Consider the following 20668-nt stretch of genomic DNA (forward strand, 5'->3'; position numbering starts at 1 on the left):
AAATTTCCTTGCATAGCCACGGGATTCATGCAGCTCGGGAACCACGTCTGTCAACCTGAAGTGGGAGTTCCATGGCCTTTGCTCCAGCTGATTACTTGACAGCATCAAATGTACAGTAAAAAGCCCCCACCTGACAGATGATCACTTTCCTCAGGCAGAAGCTGTTGCTCAGTCCATTTCCAGCACAGCTTCTGCAGGCTGCAAGAGTTTCCAGCAAAGTCGCCATCCAGTGCCACCTCATTGGAAGAAACCTCTCACCATTGACAGAATGCTTCTGTCATCTGTACTTCACCTGCCATCTATTCCATCAACATGGGTGCCGTTTATACTGTCTCACCTTGGTCCTTAGAATCAGACCACGACAAGCCCCAATGCCAGCAGCAGCAGGCACACCAGCAGCACCAACAACACCACCACCAACCTTCTCCACATGATGCTATACAGGACACACGGCATCAGCACCCGAGCACATTGCTGCCCGGGAGGCCAGGGATGGCCTCATCTTAGCCAGATTTAGTTAACTTTACGTTGTACACCCATATGGCTGCCACATGATGCGCCAGGTTGGTACCACCCCACGACAAAAACCATATAAAATATCGACAATGACCAAGCCATTCCTTTCACACTTATCACCATTGCAGGGAGTACCGTTATGTCTCACCATTCACTGCAACTCACTAAGCCACTTCCAAAGGTGCACACAAATCTGTCCAAGATCGGAAAGTGTTGAAAATAAAGATTTTTTATATTTGACACCACATTAACAGAAACTTTACATAAACATCTGATAAAACACCCAAGTGACTACCCTTGTGTGTTGTTAGATGGTATGATTGCACTAGGATGAGAGTGAGTGTGAGGTGTGGCTAGTAAGATGGGGATATGATAATGTAGATAGAGAGGCATGGGTGGAGGTGCAAGGTATGTTGGTGTGAGTAAGGATGTGCAAGCGTAGGGTAGGGATGGCAGAGTGATGAGGATGTGATGAGGGGCACAGCAGGGTGCAGTTGAGTGTGGCTTTGTACTAAAGTTTCCCGATCTTATGAGATCATTGAAATATTTGTGGCACTGCACAAGGTCCTCCTGACCACATCTCTGCTTGTGACCTCCTCTGCAGGCTATCTTGGTCTCCATGGGAGGTCTCTTCCGTCCATCGAAAGGGAAGAGGACCTCCCTACGTGCTCTGACTCCCTCCATAAGCATATGGTGGGAGTCATCGGAGAACCTAGGTGCAGCCCTCTGCCTCTGTGCAGTCATTGTCAGTGTTTGCAGCACTCCAATGCTGCAGTGCACTGACAGCACTATGTTCGATGAAACTTCAAATGTAATGCGGCCATGGTCCCTTTTAAAGATCCCGGCTGAAAACGCTTCATGAATGATGTAACCAGACCTGCTCCATCTCATTGGGCCGGGTAACATGCTGGGCGGGCTTAATAGGCCCCATTAAGGTAAGTTCATTTTCAGCAGCGAGATGGAGCCAGCAGCCGGGTCGCGACCTACCACTGACACCGCCCGCACCGGACCCGCCCAGCTAAGCAAAATTCCGGCCTAGGTCTCTTATTAGGAGATGTTACCTCAGCAGGTACTAGTATAAAATTATGCAGTTTGTTTTTGTGATAGTGGATACATTTGCTTCTTAAAATGGTGCCTTCAGTTGGTACAGAACATGTTTTTGAATTGAATGCCTGTATGTTTACAGTATAACAATTATATTTCTTCACCCTCAAAAGGTTCTTAACAAACACTGTGTGGAAGGAGCTGTGATGACTGGCTTAGCCCTAAACTGTACCATTAATAAGAAATCTACGTTTGACAGAAAACACTACTTCTACGCTGACTTGCCAGTAAGCTTGTGCACAGTTTAAAATAACTTCTATTAAGTGGGTAATTTTTTGACCTGACTTGATTTTTTTTTAAGTTACACTGGAATGGGATGCTGTTGTTCTCTGATGTGCTTAGCTGACTGAATCGCTGCCGCACACTTGGGATTTTGCTGTTGCTAATGAAACAATTATAATAAAACACTTGCTGTCTGCATTTTTCTGCTTCATAATGTTCGATGTTGAGACATTAAGTTACTGGCAAAGTATTCAATATACTCAGCCCAGTACAGTGTTCCTAGGGTCAACTGTCTTCAGACACATTACTGGGGCAATCTAAAGTTGTGACCCCACCCCCGTTAAAATGAACGAAGCTGATCCATGAGTTCTGTGGTGCCTTCCCATCATACAGGACATAAATTCAAAGTTGCAGATGGCACGAAACTCGGAAACGTAGTAAACAATGAGGATAGTAACCGACTTCAACAGGACATAGATAGACTGGTGAAATGGGCAGACACATGGCAGATGAAATTTAATACAGAGATGTGTGAAATGATAACATTTTAGTCGGAAGAATGAGGAGAGGCAATAAAAACTAAATGGTACAATTTTAAAGGGATGCAGGAACAGATCTGGGGTATATGTACACAAATCTTTGCAGGTGGCAGGACAAGTTGAGAAGGCTGTTAAAACACATGGGATTCTGGCTTTATTAATAAAGGCATGGAGTACAAAAGCAAGGAAGTTATGATAAACCTTTATGAAACACTGGTTAGGCCTCAGCTGTTCAATTCTGGGCAGCACACTTTAGGAAGGATGTCAAGGCCTTGGAGAGGGTGAGGAAGAGATTTACTGGAATGACACCAGGGATGAGAGACTTCAGTGATGTGGAGAGACTAGGAAAGCTGGGTTTGTTCTCCTTCGAGCAGAGAAGGTTATGGGGAGATTTGGTAGACGTGTTCAAAATCATGAAGGGTTTTGATGGAGTAAATAAGGAGAAACTGTTTCCATTGACAGAAGGGCCAGTAACCTGAGGACACAGAGTTAAGATGATTGGCAAAAGAACTAGAGGCGACATGAGGAAAACATTTTTTACGCAGCGAGTTGTTGTGATCCGAATGCACTGCCCGAAAGGGTGGTGGAAGCAGATTCAGTCGTAACTTTCAAAAGGGAATTGGATAAATACTTGGAAGGGAAAAAAATGCAGGGCTATGGGGAAAGAGCAGGGGAGTGGGACTAATTGGATAGCTCTACCAAAGAGCTGGCACAGGCACGAAGGGCCGAATGGCCTCCTGTGCTGTATCATTCTGTGACATCATCAGAGCAGTCAGAAGGGAAAAATTGGGGCAGAAAATTCAGACTTGTTTAAAAATGGTAATGCATTTTTATAAATTATATATTTTCACAAAAATATTGGGAAAGTACTTGCGGTAAAACTTCCTTCTTCTCCTTTAACAGCTTTAGAGTTTCTTTGGACCTTTGTGTGATAAAACCTTCTCCAAATCAGTGCATAGGCTTCATATTTCCCACCCAACCAAAGAAAAAAGCTTGCCTTAAGTTTTGATACTTAGGTTTATTGATCTCACTTAGGCCATTAAAAAAATATATGCGCTGTACGGATCCTGCAATTTGAGCTGCTGTAGCGCAATCTTATCTACCTGCATTGAACTGTACTTCAGTTTGTGTTGCAGGAAAATGGCACACCTTTTATATATTACTTCATAGTGTTTGAATGGATTAAAAGTCGCTGAGAAGCGCTTTTTTTCTTCACAACTATTTGATATGTTTTCAAAATATCCGAAATCATAATTTCTGGTAGCAACTAATCTTCCCTTACAACATTAAATGCAAAACCTTAAATAACAAAGTACTGTTTCTCATTGGGATGATGGTGCTGTGTGCTTGATCTTTTGCTTGACATTGATATGAAATATTTGTATTAATATTGCAAACTACTTGAGCCACTTTTTTCAGAGAACATCTTAATTTTTGTAGTGATTGAATCATTAAATGTCAATTCCCTTTACTGGGGCAACTTTTCTCTCCTATTCTGTTCAACTGTGATAGTTTCCTGCACTTGGCCCTTGACCTCTTTTTCCCTACCCACAGCACACACTCTGACTTCTCCCCAGTGTCTTTAGGTCCTGTGCTTCAGCCACCAAGATGTTGGATCAGTGATCTGCTTACAGAGCTTTGCCAATGGCCTTTGTTTTTAAAATATCAATTTTCCTTCCATTTTCTGCCAATTTCCTCCCATCTTCTCTTGAAGGTGATGGGATACAGTTTCAGAGCCAATTTTTCTCCCTCTCCCAAACACAGTGGTATTGAGGCCAATTGTAGGCCTCCTACCACCATCCCAGCCAAAATCAATTAATGCAGCATAGGTCGGGGGCGGGGCCTTGTTTTTTCTGTTTCTTTTGCCCCTCCCAGGAGATTACATGGCTGCGGGGGCGGATGCAGTGGGGGTTGGAGGGAAGGGAAGGAGTGTTTAGACATGATGGTCCAGCCACCATGGTGTAGGCTTCCAGTTGGTCTTTTCCTGCCCATCATTTTTGTATGTTCATATATGTTTGAACCAGCTGAGTGACCTGGGAATCCACCAGTGAGTGCCCTTCTGACCAGCTGCTGAAGGCATGTAAAGTTGATGGCAGCAGCGCCCCAAAATATCCCAAAGGATTCTCTTTCCCCTCCCCTGCAGAACTCGTGTGCATACACACCACCAGATGCTGTGGGCTTTGCCCAGTTAGCAGAAGGCATACAACAGCAGTCAGGAATGACTCTCGCCGCTATCCAGCAGTTCTCTACAACTGTGCAACTGAATTGAAAAGTAAATGGCATGGAAGTTTGTACGTGAATGTTTATGCTGTACTAATTTTATTGCTACCCCCGTCCTTCCGACCCTCTATTTGCTTTAGACTTTATCTCTGCTTTTTTTTAGCTGTTTTGTTAGCTGTTTTGTATTAGATTCCTATTGTGCTGCTTTAGTTTCTATAATGTTACAAAGAACAAATGAAACTATCAGCACACAGTGTTGCAAAGGCAAATGTGTCACCTCATTTATTTTACCATGCTACCTCCAACAACAAGGCTGCTGTTGTTGGTGGCAGCTTAATAATGCAAATTTGCTGTGCGAAGAGAAGTGCAAATAGAGGCTCAAAAAAAAAAAAAAAATATTGTTGAATTGTTTTTGTTCTTTTATCAGCACATCCTGAAGGCCATTTATATACTTTATATTAAAGATTCATGACAGTTAAATCTCTGAATTTGGTCCAGTTGAAGTCAAGAATCCTGCAAACATTTTAAGAAGTATTTGTTGTTATGCTTGTAGGTTGGATATCAGATAACACAGCAGAGATGTCCAATTGGCGTCAGTGGAAGTCTTGCATACAGCCTTTGTGTTGGGAAGAACAGGAACCATATGATACCTAAATTGGTGCGAATCAAACAGATCCAACTGGAACAGGATAGTGGCAAAAGTCTCCATGATGATGCAAGAACCCAAACATTAATCGACTTAAATAGGGCTGGTAGGTGTGCAGAGTAAATTTGACAGTACAAAGTGGGCACTTCACTCATTTTTAAGGAGTGAGCCTTTGGCTTAGTGGTAGCATTCCCACCTGTCAGTCAGAAGGTGCAGGGTTTGATCCCCGCCCTAGACAGCTCCGGGTTTGAATTCTGAGTTGACCTGCAGTAGGATACCTGCGTCCGGTTGGAATAGGTGGCCCACCCTCATCGTATGGGTTGTGGGAGCCCATAAAACCCTTCCGTTGTATAGGACTAACCACCCTTTCGGCTAATATAAAGGTGGTTACGGCCATGGAACGAGCATTCATGTCACGGCCTGTCAGACTGATAATCAGCCTACAAATTCTTCCACTGCTTCAGACTATTCTCCAAGTGAAGAGTGAAAATAAAATAACAGCCGTTTTTTAATATACAGATGGCTATAATTTCTATTTCAAGTATTTTTGTTTCAGTGATAAGTGCCAATGACCTTGTCAGGAGTGCTGCTTGGAGGATTTACTTTCTGCAGGTGGTAGTGCTTAGGGCCTATTTCCATATCGCTCACCAGTTAATGGTTACCTGGGACTCATTCCAGGGATCCTTTAGGTTTCCTGTGTTGTCTGTCTTTGTTGAACAGACAAACATGGTGTATAAGGTGTCAGGGAGTAGCGGAAGAATTCCAGGGGGGTTGGCTCATGCCAGATTCTAGGGACTAGACAATTGCATTCACTTTGCCTCCAATTTCCACCCTTCCCTCACCTTCACATGGTCCATCTCCGACTCTTCCCTTCCTCGACTTCTCCGTCTCCATCTCTGGGGATAGGTTATTGACCAACATTCACTACAAGCCCACTTCCTCCCACCCCGCCTCCTGTAAGGACTCTCTTCCATTCTCCCAGTTTCTCCGTCTCCGCCGCATCTGCTCTGACGATACCACCTTCCACACCAGTGCTTCCGACATGTCTTCCTTTTTCCTCAACCGAGGATTCCCCTCTACCGTGGTTGACACAGCCCTCGACCGCGTCCGTCTATCTCCCGCACTTCTGCCCTCACCCCTGCCCCTCCTGGAACCACAATAGAGTTCCCCTTGTCCTCACCTTTCACCCCACCAGCCTCCACATTCAACACATCATCATCCTCTGCCATTTCCGCCACCTCCAACGTGATCCCACCACCAAACGCATCTTCCCCTCACCTCCCCTTTCAGCATTCCGTAGGGACCTCTCCCGCCAAGACACCCTAGTCCACTCCTCTATCACCCCCAGCACCCCTTCCCCTTCACCCAGCACCTTCCCGTGCAAGCGCAGGAGATGCAACACCTGCCCTTATACCACCCCCCTTCCCACTGTCCAGGGCCCCAAACACCCCTTCCAGGTGAAACAGCGATTTACTTGTACTTCTTGCAATCTACTATACTGTTTTCGCTGCTCACGATGTGGTCTCCTCTACATTGGGGAGACCAAACGCAGATTGGGTGACCGCTTTGCAGAACACCTCCATTCACTCCGTAAGGGGGACCCCGAGCTTCCGGTCGCCTGTCATTTTAATTCACTGCCCCATTCCCACTCAGACCTCACCGTCCTCGGCCTCTTGCATTGTTCCACGGAAGCTCAGCGTAAGCTCGAGGAACAGCACCTCATCTTCCGTTTAGGCACTTTACAACCTTCTGGACTCGATATCGAGTTCAACAATTTCAGATCATAACCTCGGCCCTTATCATATTTATATATTTTTTATCCACACTTTTGGTTTGTGCCTTTTTGTTTTCTCTCCCACATGGCAGCTGTCTTTCATTCTGCTAACGCATTTCACACTTCATCTAGAGCCATCTTTTGTTTCTTAATCTGTCCTATTACCATCTCGTCTCGCCCTGAATATCTCTTAATGTCTCTACTTCTCACAAACCTTCCCTTTTGTTCTTTCATCCCCTCCCCCATTTCCCAGCCCTCAACTTGCTTTTTCATGTTTCATTTCCTGTTTTTTTCTCTCCGTTCTGAAGAAGGGTTTCGACCTGAAACGTTAACTCTGTTTCTCGCTCCACGGATGTTGCCTGGCCTGCTGAGTTTTTCCAGCTTTTTCTGTTGTTATTTCTAGGGAGTAATGCTTGGTTTGGCGGTAGTGGTATTGATTGTGCTGGGTTAGATGAAATTTAATGGCTAATTAATAGAAGGGCATAATCTCCGATTGTGAAAGATTTCAGTTAGTCTGACCCCTTTGGTGTGCTGTGTAATGAGTGTTCCTGTATGCCAGATTAGGGAGAAGGCTGAGAAACAGAGAGTGATCTTCAAGTAGCTAACAGAGGGTAGATGTGACAGTGGAGTCCTCAAGACTCTTGTCAGTACTTTCTGGAGATCTCTGAGAGGTAGGCTGTGCAGGGCAAGAATTAAAGGTCAGGACCTGATCTCCATTCCCAGCCAAGGCCTTTGCTGGGAGGCTAGGGATTTGTTTGTGGTCTACTTGAACTGTTACATTTCGTATTAGTACCTAATGTTTCAAAAATTGAGGCCTAGAAATTTGGGGGATTAGCGACGGCTGTTAAGGCCCATTTTGATGAAAAAATGGAGGCCAACTCGCTTCCAGCGGCCGCCATTTTCAGCAGGTTGGCAGTGCTGCCATTGTCAGCGCCCGCTGCAGAAATGGAAATGAGACTGTGACGTCAATGAGTGTGCAACACGTATTTGACAGCGATCTGCCATTTTCGACGTCGCCGCTGCATCTACCACCCCCTCTCAATCACGACCAGCTGACCAAGTGTTCAGCCGCAGGAAGGAGCCCCCAGCAGCGTTATTTAAAGGGATCATCATTAACAACTTGCAGCTGACATGGTTTCTCAATTTGATTGACTGTGTAACTTTCAGCAACTCTTGTAGCTTTCTAAACTGGTTTAAAGTTGCTGAGGTCACGGGGTGTTGCTGCAAGTGGAGAACGCCTTGATTCTCATTTAAAGGGTTCTGCTCACACCACTTGCTCACAGTCATGGGGGCTCTACTTGCAGTCCCCCTCGTGTTTGTGTATCTTCGGGAGAGGGAGCGGAGGCAGGAGGGATCTCAGCAGGAGGCCTTGCTCACCTAGGGTCTTCCGAGAGCACGTCCCTTACACTGCTCCTCGCTTAAGTGAATGTATTAGGAGGATCCGCTTCACCAAGGTGGTGGTGACAGAACTCTACCACTTCCTGCAACCAATCTGCAGCCTCAGACCAGGGCGATCACGGCTCTCCCTGTGGCCCTCAAGGTCACCATGGCCCTCAATTTCTTCACCAGCAGTTCCTTCCACTCTGCAGCAGGAGACGCAGCTAACATATCCCAGTTTGTCTTCCATCGCTGCATCCAGGAGGTCAAAGAGGCTCTCTACTCCAGGAGAAGGGACTACATTGTCTTCTCCCTGAACAGAGAGAAGCAGGGCGAGTGCGCATGTAGCTTTGCTAAGATAGCGGGCTTCCCCATGTGCAGGGTGCCATTGACTGCACACGCGTGGCTTTGCAGGCACCGTATACCAAGCCTGAGATGTTTTTTATTTTTTATTTGTTCCTGGGATGTGGGCGTCGCTGGCAAGGCAATTTATTGCCCATCCCTAATTGCCCTTGAGAAGATGGTGGTGAGCCGCCTTCTTGAACCGCTGCAGTCCGTGTGGTGAGGGTACTCTCACAGTGCTGTTAGGGAGAGAGTTCCAGGATTTTGACCCAGCGACGATGAAGGAGTGGCGATATATTTCCAAGTCAGCATGGTGTGTAACTTGGAGGGGAACTTGGAAGTGGTGGTGTTCGCATGCACCTGCTGCCCTTGTCCTTCTAGGTGGTAGAGGTCGCGAGTTTGGGAGGTGCTGCCTTGGCGAGTTGCTGCTGTGCAACTTGTAGATGGTACACACTGCAGACACGGTGATGTGCTTGCTCTAGACAGTTGGACTCCTCCATGCTCCTTGACACTGACAAGAGGCTCTCTTTCAGGCTTGGCATTGCACCAAGCATTTCTGTGTGCATGCCCATCACTCTTCTGAAGGCCGCGCCATCGAGGTCATCATCTGAATCATGAGCAGCAAAAACCGTGCGTGAACTCGCTCTCCGGGAAGCTGGCACCCGAGCTACCCTTTCCCCCTGGCCTGACTACAATCCATTCGTGCCCGGTGCCTCACCATGTGCATATCCCACCTCTATTCTACCCTCTAAATTCCGCGCAGTGCTATTTTCTGAGCTGGTGTCTGCGAGTGTCAAATGCAGTGCCGGTGTCTCTTGTTCGCCTCCTCCTTCACTTTGGTCAACATGAGGGACAGGTTGGCCTGCTGGCCGTATTTGCGTATCTGAAAGCAGGAAGGCACAAGGGTCGGTTGTGGTGAGGGGAGGGGGGAAAGCAAGATATCCATGCATATACCATCAGCAGTTTGTAACTGAGAAGAGATTGTGGGATGAGGGGAATGTGGAAAGTGAGAAGGATTAGGTATGACCATACCGTCATCGTCAGCAACCTCTCCCGTGGCCACGGACTGCGTCACTGCCCCTTGAGTAATGTCAAGCACAGATTCCTCCAGGTCGGTGAGGTTCTGTATTGCAGCTTGGCCGCCTCCTGTCTGCTGTTGCAGGCAAAGGTGGCACATAACAGGAGGAAGCAAGAGAAAGGGAAGTGTGTCAGTGAGTGTAGTGCAATATGTTTGGGTGATGTGCCTGCCACAGTTGAATAGCTGTCAGTGTGTGCAAGGTGTGAGATGTAGGTGTGAGCAGCAGTGGTAAGGTTGTGAGGGTACAGTGAAGCCATGATTGTGAAGTATGAGTGGTGATAGCTACAGATTGGTAGGTGCGTGGTGCGGGTGCGGTGCATTGAGCAGTGTGTGAGGCTTGTGGTGCAGATGGTGGGATATGGCATTTGCTGAAGCCTTCACTCACCTTGACCACTCGTGTGAGGTCATTAAATTTTTTTCGGTACTGGATCCAGGTCCTGTGGCCGTGACTGAGTCAGCTATCTCTTCCCACAGCCTTCTGCAAATGGCTGTGAATGGCCTCCTGCCACCCTGCGGGTACAGGACAGCCTGCCTTCGTTGCATGGCTAGGACCAAGGCCTCCAGTGTAGCATCTGAGAACCTTCTTGCTCGCTCCCTTGGTTGCTGTGCCATGGCTTGCTCTACAATGACAGAGGTGCTTCTGCAACCAAGCACTTCCCGTTGAAGTAGTACAGAGAGTCTAGGCCAAACATTACTGGCCATTGGACTGCACCCGATATTACGCCCACCCCACCTGTTGAGCGCTAAGCCAATCAGCACGTTTAGCACAGAGTTCAGCACTCCAATCATTATAATGAGCAGGTAGCATGAATTTTGCGTGCTGCCGACACCACTTTGAACAGGCGCAGGCAGATAGTGCTGGCCCATGACTCCACCTGTTTTCGGGCCATATCCAATTTCTAGGCCTGAGTCCCTGTTCCTGTTGAGTCAGCTGAAGGCACATAAGGCATATTTGTAGTTTGTTGCCTACCCAGAGGAACTTGAAGATGTGACTGTCCAGGCTGAGAATAGAACTTGGGAAAATAAAATGGACAACAATATTGGCAAACAATGACATGGAGCAGCAATGGGAAACATTTAAAAGGGTAAATATGTGTAGTAATGCCTCTGCTATCTCCTTCGCGCATTTTAAAAGAATCTAGGGAGGAGATAGCAGAGACATAACAACACATATTTAATAATTCGTTAGAACAAGGTGTAGTGCCATAGGACTGGCAGATAGCTAACGTATAATACCTATATATATTTAAGAAGGGGGATAGAACAAGTCCAGGGAACTATAGTCCAGTCAGCTTAACATCAGTGGTAGGAAAAATAATGGAATCCCTACTGAAGGAGAAAATAGAAGAACATCTAGAAACCAAATATATAATAATGAATAGTCAGCATGGATTTCAAAAGGGAAAATCTTGCTTGACCAACCTCATTGAATTTTTTGAAGAGGTAACAGAGAGATTAGACGTAATGCAGTAGATGCAATTTATCTGGATTTTCACAAGGCCGTCGATAAGGTACCCCATAATAGACTGATGAATAAGATCAGAGAATGCAGAGTCAGGGGACAAGTAGCAGAATGGATAGCTAGCTGGCTTTAAGACAGAAAGCCGAGAGTAGGGGTAAAGAGTAGCTATTCAGAATGGCAGAAGGTGGGTAGTGGTGTTCCACAAGGATCAGTGCTGGGACCACTGTTGTTCACAATTTATATTAACAATTTAGACTTTGGAATCAAAAACACAATTTCTAAATTTGCAGATGACACCAAATAGTGGGGAGTAATCAATACTGAGGAGGACTGCAACAAATTTCAGGAAGACATTAATAAACTTGCAGAATGGGCATATAATTGGCAAATGAATTTCAACACAGATAAATGTGAGGTATTACATTTTGGTAGGAAGAATATGGATTTGGAGGGTGCGAGTCTGGGAGGGGTGGAGGAGCAAAGGGATCTCTGAGTACAAATACACAAGTCACTAAAAGTAGCGGCACAGGTTAACAAGGCCATAAAAAAGCAAACCAATCACTAGGATTTATTTCTAGAGGGATAGAATTGAAAAGTAGTGAAGTTATGCTAAACTTGTATCGAACCTCGGTTAGATCACACTTGGAGTACTATGTACAATTCTGGTCGCCAGATATAAAAAGGATATAGAGGCACTGGAGAGGGTGCAGAGAAGATTTCCAAGGATGATACCAGAAATGTGAGGGTATACCCATCAGGAAAGGATGAACAGGCTTGGATCTCTTTTCTCTTGAAAAGAGAAGGCTGAGGGGTGACCTCATAGAGGTCTTTAAAATTCTGAAAGGTTTTGATAGAGTAGATACAGAGAGAGTGTTTCCAGTTGTGGGGAAGAGCACAACTAGAGGCCATCAATATAAGATAGTCACCAAGAAATCAAATAGGGAATTCAGAAGAAACTTCCTTATCCAGAGAGTGGTGAGAATGTGGAACTCGCTGCCACAGGGATTGATTGAAGCGAGTAGTATAGAAGCATTTAAGGGGTGGTTAGATAAGCATATGAGGGAGAAGGGAATAGAGGGTTATGCTGAAAGTTAGATGAGGAAAGGCAGGAGGAGGCTCGAGTGGAGCATAAACGCCACCATGGACTGGTTGGGCTGAATGGCCTATTTCTGTGCTGTATATCCTATGTACTGCAATCCTATGTCTCAAAATTGTGAAACTGCCACCTTGACTCTGGAATAGGTAGGAGGGACAGTATTCATCTTTATTGTGTTCCCAACTAAGTGATGTGGACTGATTATTCCATTGGATTAGTTTAGTATTAATCTTGGTTTGAAGGGGTGTGAATTGTTTAGTGTCTAAAGTCAGTTTTGGCTATGCGAAGATGTTTTACTTCCATGTATGTATGGGACATTTGGCCCTCCATTTGGAGTCATTATTTTGATAGTGACCGTAAATCTCTGATAATTTGAAAGATTCTGCAAAGTAAGGTTATTTTGGTTACATAATTTCTTTTTAATATTTATTTTTCTACCAAAGTTTTCCCTACCCCCCTCCTTTCCTGATGGCATCGAATCCCTGCTGATGTTGGGTGTCCAGTACATCACCCAAGTGACCATTTGTCATGTGTGAGCCTAGACAGTGAATCTCAGTGGTCCGTTCAACTCCTGGGAGCATCATAGCTGACCCTGTCATTACCCAACATTCATATGCACGCACATCCAATAATGATTGCTGGATCCTAATTAGGAGCAGAAATCCTGCCAGTTTTTCTCTCCCTAACCCAAGGACACTGAGGCCAATTGTAGCATTCCTACTACCACCCGAACCGAGCGCTAACTCAGCACACGTCAAAATTGACCCTGGGATCTTCCTGGCCTTTGTGGCGCAGCTATTTGCTGGCCTATAAGGTTAGCCATATTGGCTTCTCATTACTTAGTTGCTTAAATTTGGTGCATTTTTAACTGTTGGTGGTCATTCCATTTAATGCATTTACTGCATTTATGCAATGCATAAATCCTGCTGGTGCACTAAATTTGCCTAGTTTACACGGGGATGGAATTCAGAGAGCCGTCAGCAACACTGAAGCAACTACACGTCCAAAAGACTTTAAAATATTTGTTTTAAGTTTTTAGCTTTCTGAATGTTGGGTTAGCCCATCAGAGGCCAGAACAAAATCACATTACACAACACCCAATATTGCTCACAGATTTATTTACTGCAGGTAGCCTTAGAAGAAAAGATGTCTGAAGGTCTCTGCACCACCTAATTCATATTACAGCACTGTTGCTGGAGATGGGACTGCCTCCAGCAAGTCTGCAATATAAATACAACATAAATCTATAAAAATAGTACTGTTTTTGTACCATTCCCTCCCCCTCCCATTTTCTTTCTGGTTATCTTGCTGCATCCCTCCTCCGAGAACATGGTGACTTATGTTGGGATATGGTTCCACAGGTGCTTGTGGTCCTCTAGTGAAGAGTTACTTAGCCAGTATTAATGAGTCTGGACAGTTGGTGTCAACAGCTTATTTGACTGAGGGCTATTACAGCTGAGCACAATCCTGTGTGTATCTCACATTCGCACATGCAGATTTCCACCAAGAATTGCTGGAATGATATCAGCAGTAGAAATAATCAGAAATATGGCCTTTTTAAAAAAAAATGTTTTCTTTTCCACAGGTCAGAAACTTGAGGCTAATTGTAGGGCCCCATCCTTGACTGGTGCCCCATCTAATATATTAAAAACAAGAGATTGATACTTTGACCTCCTGGTCTCTGTGGCTCAATACCATACTGCATTTATCCAGTAAGCTAATTGGGGCGAGTTGGAAGGGGCTTAGCATTATGTCCCTAGAATAGCTGTGTAAATTTTAGAATGCAACCCTGTATAGCCTTTAAAAAGTACATTCAGTTTGAATTATTATAAATTGAAAAATTTCCAATATCAAATTAGCTGTATTTTCTAATTTTATCACGGTTAAATTTACTGTTTACCATAAATATACCTCAGCATACTGCACAAAATATTCTTTGTGCTAATATTTTCTTACGGTAGATATATTTCATTAGATATGTAGTAAGTTCATCCCCAATATTTGTACTAAGTTGAATGTTTTTCTTTCATTATATTAGTTGAACTGTGCGTCACTTGCTCTCTTATGAATCAGAAGATTGTGGGTTTAAGCTTCACTCTGCACTTGAGTGCATAATTTTGGCTGACACTTCAGTGCATTGTCAGAGTTGATGGGCGAGAAATTGGCCCCGTTACGCCTGATTTCTGTGTGAAAAATAGGAGTTGGGGGGGTTGGGGAGTCAATTCCTGGGCATGATCTCCCATGCCAATCCTCCCGCCCCCAGAAGTGACAGCCGGTAACTTCCATGTGCCTGGGGTGCCCACCTAAAACAAGCGTGGGGTGCCCACCTAAAACAAGCGTTGGGTGCCTTCAATATGCTAATCAGGGGCCTAATGCCTGTTTTTAGGACCCTAATGCCAAATTCGGCAAAATCTGGACGGAGCATACATTGCGCATGCTCTGCTCAATTTTCTGGGTGTACAGTGGCTTAACCAGTGACCTTAAAGGGACCACTAGAGGTTGCCGAAGAACAACTAAGTTTTCATTTTTTTACTTCCTTTAATGTGGAGCGAGGGGGAGTGGGCTGCTGTCAGCACTCGTGCTCCCCCCCCCCCCCCCCCCCCATGAATTATGAATTCCCTGCGGGCTGGCTTTGCATCAGAGCCGGCCAAATTTTCCAGGACCCCAACCGATGAACTCATTGGGACACCTGATTGCTGTCTGCAGCTCCTCGGTATTATGTAGTTGAGGCCTGAAGCCCTATTTCAAACAAGCTTCAGGCCTTCATCTTTGGGCGTGCATGCTGCCTACCTCCAGTTTTCAGCACAAGACCAATTTCTCGCCCAGTGTTTCTAATGCGATGTTAAATCAATTTTGCCAGTTCAGATAGGTGTAAAATATCCTAGACACCATCCAAAAAAGAGCAGGGCATTTTCCCTGTGTCCCAGACATAAGAACATAAGAAGTAGGAGCAGGAGTAGGCCATACGGCCCCTCGGGCCTGCTCCGCCATTCAATAGGATCATGGCTGATCCGAACCTAGACTCGCGTCCACTTCCCTGCCCTCTCCCCGTAACCCCTAATTCCCTTACCTGCTAGGAAACTGTCTATCTCCGTTTTAAATTTATTTAATGTTGCAGCTTCCACAGCTCTCTGGGGTAGCAAATTCCATAGATTTACTACCCTCTGAGTGAAGAAGTTTCTCCTCATCTCAGTTTTGAAAGGGCAGCCCCTTATTCTAAGATTATGCCCCCTAGTTCTAGTCTCACCCATCAGTGGAAACATCCTCACCGCATCCACCTGATCAAGCCCCCTCACAATCTTATATGTTTCGATAAGATCGCCCCTCATTCTTCTGAACTCCAATGAGTAGAGGCCCAACCTACTCAACCTTTCCTCATACGTCAACCCCCTCATCTCCGGAATCAACCGAGTGAACCTTCTCTGAACCGCCTCGAGAGCAAGTATATATTTTCTTAAATATGGAAACCAAAACTGCACGCAGTATTCCAGGTGTGGCCTCACCAATACCCTGTATAACTGCAGCAAGACTTCCCTGTTTTTATACTCCATCCCCCTTGCAATAAAAACCCAGATTCCATTGGCCTTCCTGATCACCTGCTGCACCTGCATACTAACTTTTTGTGTTTCATGCACCAGGACCCCCAGATCCCTTTGTAATGTAGCACTTGCAGTTTCTCTCCATTTAGATAATAACTTGCTCTTTGATTTTTTTCTGCCAAAGTGCATAACCTCACACTTTCCAATATTATATTCCATCTGCCAAATCTCTGCCCAGTCACTTAGCCTGTCTATGTCCTTTTGCAGGTTTTTTTATGTCCTCCTCACTCGCTGCTTTCCCTCCCATCTTTGTATCGTCGGCAAATTTGGATACGTTGCACTCGGTCCCTTCCTCCAAATCGTTAATATAGATTGTAAAGAGTTGGGGTCCCAGCACTGACCCCTGCGGAACACCACTAGTTACTGATTGCCAGTCCGAGAACAAACCATTTATCCCAACTCTCTGTTTTCTGTTAGATAGCCAATCTTCCACCCATGCCAGTATATTACCCCCAATCCCGTGATTTTTTATCTTGATCAGTAATCTTTTGTGTGGAACCTTGTCAAATGCCTTTTGGAAGTCCAAATACACTACATCCACTGGTTCCCCTTTATCCACCCTGTATGTTATGTCCTCAAAGAATTCGAGCAAATTTGTCAAACATGACTTCCCCTTCATAAAACCATGTTGACTCTGTCCTATTAAATTATGTTTATCCAAATGCTCTGTTACTGTTTCCTTAATAATGGACTCCAACATTTCTCCCTCAACAATCAACACCAAAAACAAATTATCTGGTCATGCATTTCTTTTATTTGTGGGAACTGCGTTGTGTATATAGCCTGCCACATTTGCCTACAATAGCAACAACAATTCGCACACTTTAAAAAAATCCTTTGATTGTAAAGTGCATTGGGATGCCCAGAGGATGTGATAAGGCACTATATAAATGCAAGTTCTTTCAAGTTGCCTTTCTACATGAAACTTACTTCTCCATCTCCCTTCATTTCCCAACTCTAGCTCTCCCCTCCCTAGACTTAAAATGGCATTGTGTTTTTTTTCAAAAGATATTTGCTAAATATTGTTTGATTGCAGGGGTTGGTTTGATAGAGATTGTTATGGAGCCAGATATGTGTTGTGGTGACGAAGCGGCAGCAGCAGTTCGAGAACTCCAACTTATCCTACAGACACTCGGTACAAGCCATGGAAATATGGCAGGTAAAGAAGATGTTTTATAATTCTGAAGTAGAGAGCTCCTATCAGCATACTTAAAATTTCATTTATATTTAAGTTTAGAACTGATTGTTATGAAACTGTCATTTTGATGAGAAGAAAAAAGGTTGATGACGAATACTCTCTGCATCAGGACTGATTATTGAGGAATAAAAAAAAAAAATCTGTGAAGATTTGGAAAGAATGCTACTTATGATCAGTTTTAGTATGGATAGGGAATAAAGCAAATCAAAAGTGACAAGAATTGGGAATTTTGTTACTGTGTAACAGGTAGAAAAAGTATGATTAAAGAAATATGATTTTTTATAAACATATATTTAAACCCCTCCTTGCCAAAAATGCAAACTAATGTTCAGATCTAGATCCATAGTTGTCAGAAGCCCTGAGGCAGATCATCCTAATGGTCATTTTTAGTGATCAGACAGTGAGTGTCAGTAAGCTGTTTGATTGCGAGGGACATCACAATCCAGCTTGATCTTGTCCAAACCTAATGACCACAGGTGCACTTTCCAGTAGGAGCTACTGGAGTGAGAAACCCAACAGATCTTGTTATTCCCCAAAAAGGAGTTGAGTCCAATTATAATAGGAACAGGAGTAGGCCATTTAGCCCCTCGAGCCTATTCTGCCATTCAGTGAGATCATGGCTGATCGGCATCCTAACTCCATATACCCGAAAATCTATCAATCTCAGATTTAAAATTAACAATTGATCTAGCATCAGTTGCCGTTTGCAGAAGAGAGTTCAAAGCGTCTACCACCCTTTGTGTGTAGAAGTGTTTCCTAATTTCATTCCTGAAAGGTCTGGCTCTAAATTTTAGACTATGCCCCCTAAGTCCTAGACTCACCAACCAGCGGAAATAGTTTTTCTCCATCTACCTTATCTGTTCCCCTCACTATCTTTAAAACTTTGATCAAGCCACCCCTTAACCTTTTAAATTCCAGGGACTACAACCCTAGTTTGTGTAATCGCTCCTTGTAATTTAACCCTTGGAGCCCAGGTATCATTCTGGTAAACCTACACTGCACTCCCTCCAAGGGCAAAATATCCTGTGGTGCTCAGAGCTGCTCACAGTACTCCAGGTATGGTCTAACCAGGGCTTTGTATAGCTGAAGCATGACTTCTACCCCCTTGTATTCTAGTCCTCTAAATATAAAGGCCAGCATTCCAGTAGCTTTTTTGATTATTTTCTGTACCTGTTCATGACAATTTAATGATCTATGTACCAGGACCCCCAAGTCTCTTTGGACTACCACTGTTTTTAGCTTTTCACCATTTAGAAAGTATCCTGTTCTATCCATTTTAGGTCCAAAGTGGATGACCTCATTTGCCTACATTGAAATCCATTTGCCCAATTCGCTTAATCTATCAATATCTTTTTGTAATTTTATGCTTCCATCTGTACTGCTTACAATGCCGCCTATCTTTGTGTCATCGCCAAATTTGGATATGTAGCTTTCTATGCCATCATCTAAGTCTTTATTCAATACGGTAAATAGTTGGGGGCCCCAACTCGGATCCTTGCGGGACACCACTAGTCACATCCTGCCAATTAGAGTACCTGTCCATTATAGAAACATAGAAGATAGGAGTAGGCCATTCGGCCCCTCGAGCCTGCTCCGCCATTCTATGAGATCATGGCTGATCATCCAAACTCAGTACCCTGTCCCTGCCTTCTCCCCATAGCCCTTGATCCCTTTAGCCTTAAGAAATATATCTAACTCCTTCTTGAATATATTTAATGAATTGGCCTCAACTGCCTTCTGCGGTAGAGAATTCCACAGATTCACTACTCTCTGGGTGAAGAAAGTTCTCCTCATCTCTGTCCTAAATGGCTTACCCCTTATCTTTAGACTGTGACCCCTGGTTCTGGACTCCCCCGCCATCGGGAACATCCTTCCTGCATCTAGTCTGTCTAGTCCTGTTAGAATTTTATAAGTTTCAATGAGATCCCCTCTCATTCTTCTAAACTCCAGCGAGTATAAGCTCAATCGATCCAGTCTCTCCTCATACGTCATTCCTGCCATCCCAGGTATCCGTCTGGTGAATCTTCGCTGCACTCCCTCCGTGGCAAGAACATCCTTCCTCAATTAGGGCGACCAAAACTGCACACAATACTCAAGGTGTGGTCTCGCCAAGGCCCTGTACAACTGCAGCAAGACATCCTTGTTCCTGTACTCGAACCCTCTCGCTACGAAGGCCAGCATACCATTTGCCTTCTTAACCGCCTGCTGCACCTGCATGCTTACCTTCAGCGACTGGTGCACAAAGTCTCGTTGCACATCCCCTTCTCCCAATCTATTGCTGTTCAGATAATCTGCCTTCCTGTTTTTGCCATCAAAGTGGATAACCTCGCATTTATCCACATTATACTGCATCTGCCCAATCACCCAACCTGTCCAAATCATACTGGAGTTTCTCGGCATCCTCCTCACAGCACACACGCCCACCCAGCTTTGTGTTGTCTGCAAACTTGGAGATATTACATCTAGTTCCCTCGTCTAGATCATTAATATATATTGTGAATAGCTGGGGTCCTAGGACCGATTCTTGCGGTACCCCACTAGTCACTGCCTGCCACTCGGAAAAAGACCCGTTTATTCCAACTCTTTGCTTCCTGTCTGCCAACCAGTTCTCTATCCAAGTCAGTACCTTGCCCCCAATCCCATGTGCCTTAACTTTACACGCTAATCTCTTATGCGGGACCTTATCGAAAGCCTTCTGAAAGTCCAAATACACCACATCACTGGTTCTCCCTTATCTATTCTACCAGTTACATCCTCAAAAAAAAATTCCAGTAGATTAGTCAAGCACGATTTACCTTTTGTAAATCCATGTTGACTTTGTCTGATCCTGTCACCGTTTTCCAAGTGCTCTGCTATTACATCTTTTATAATGGACTCTAGCATTTTCCCCACTACTGATGTCAGGCTTACCGGTCTACAATTCCCCGTTTTCTCTCTACCACCTTTTTTGAACAGTGGGGTAACATTAGCTACCCTCCAATCCATGGGAACTGTTCCCGAATCTGTAGAATTTTGGAAGATGACCAGCAATGCATCTACTATTTCTAGGGCCACTTCCTTAAGGATGTAGATTATCAGGCCCTGGGTATTTATCGGCCTTCAATCCCATCAATTTCCCTAACACCATTTCCCTACAAATACTGATTTCTTTCAGTTCCTCCCTCTCATTAGACCCTATGTTCCCCGACATCTCTGGGAGGTTATTTGTGTCCTCCTTTGTGAAGACAGAACCAAAGTATGTATTTAATTGGTCTGCCATTTCTTTGTTCCGCATTATAAATTCCACTGATTCTGACTGCAAGGGACCTACGCTTGACTTCACCAATCTTTTTCTCTTCACATATCTATAGAAGCTTTTACAGTCAGTTTTTATGTTCCCTGCAAGCTTAGTCTCATACTCTATTTCCCTTTCTTAATTAATCCCTTTGTCCTCCTTTGTTGAATCTTAAACTGCTCCCAGTCCTCAGGTTTGCTGCTTTTTCTGGCCAATTTATA

At 44.6% G+C, this 20668-nt stretch overlaps 2 protein-coding genes across 11 annotated transcripts in view; one reads left to right on the plus strand and one right to left on the minus strand.

Moving 5' to 3' along the window:
* The window catches only part of fbxw7 (F-box and WD repeat domain containing 7), a 632150-nt gene that overhangs the window by 244611 nt on the left and 366871 nt on the right, over positions 1-20668 (minus strand). The gene's annotated exons all lie outside the window — the stretch shown is intronic.
* gatb (glutamyl-tRNA(Gln) amidotransferase, subunit B) overlaps positions 1-20668 on the plus strand; it is a 76339-nt gene that overhangs the window by 27994 nt on the left and 27677 nt on the right. The window contains exons 3-5 of the mRNA XM_086011813.1: positions 1734-1847; positions 5155-5353; positions 17012-17134. Of these exons, the coding sequence (XP_085867939.1) occupies positions 1734-1847; positions 5155-5353; positions 17012-17134 (436 nt within the window). The remainder of the gene's footprint in view (positions 1-1733; positions 1848-5154; positions 5354-17011; positions 17135-20668) is intronic.

This window comes from Somniosus microcephalus, chromosome 2, assembly GCF_052327205.1.
Source record: "Somniosus microcephalus isolate GS21.2 chromosome 2, FLI_Smic_1.0, whole genome shotgun sequence".
Lineage (NCBI taxonomy): Eukaryota > Metazoa > Chordata > Chondrichthyes > Squaliformes > Somniosidae > Somniosus > Somniosus microcephalus.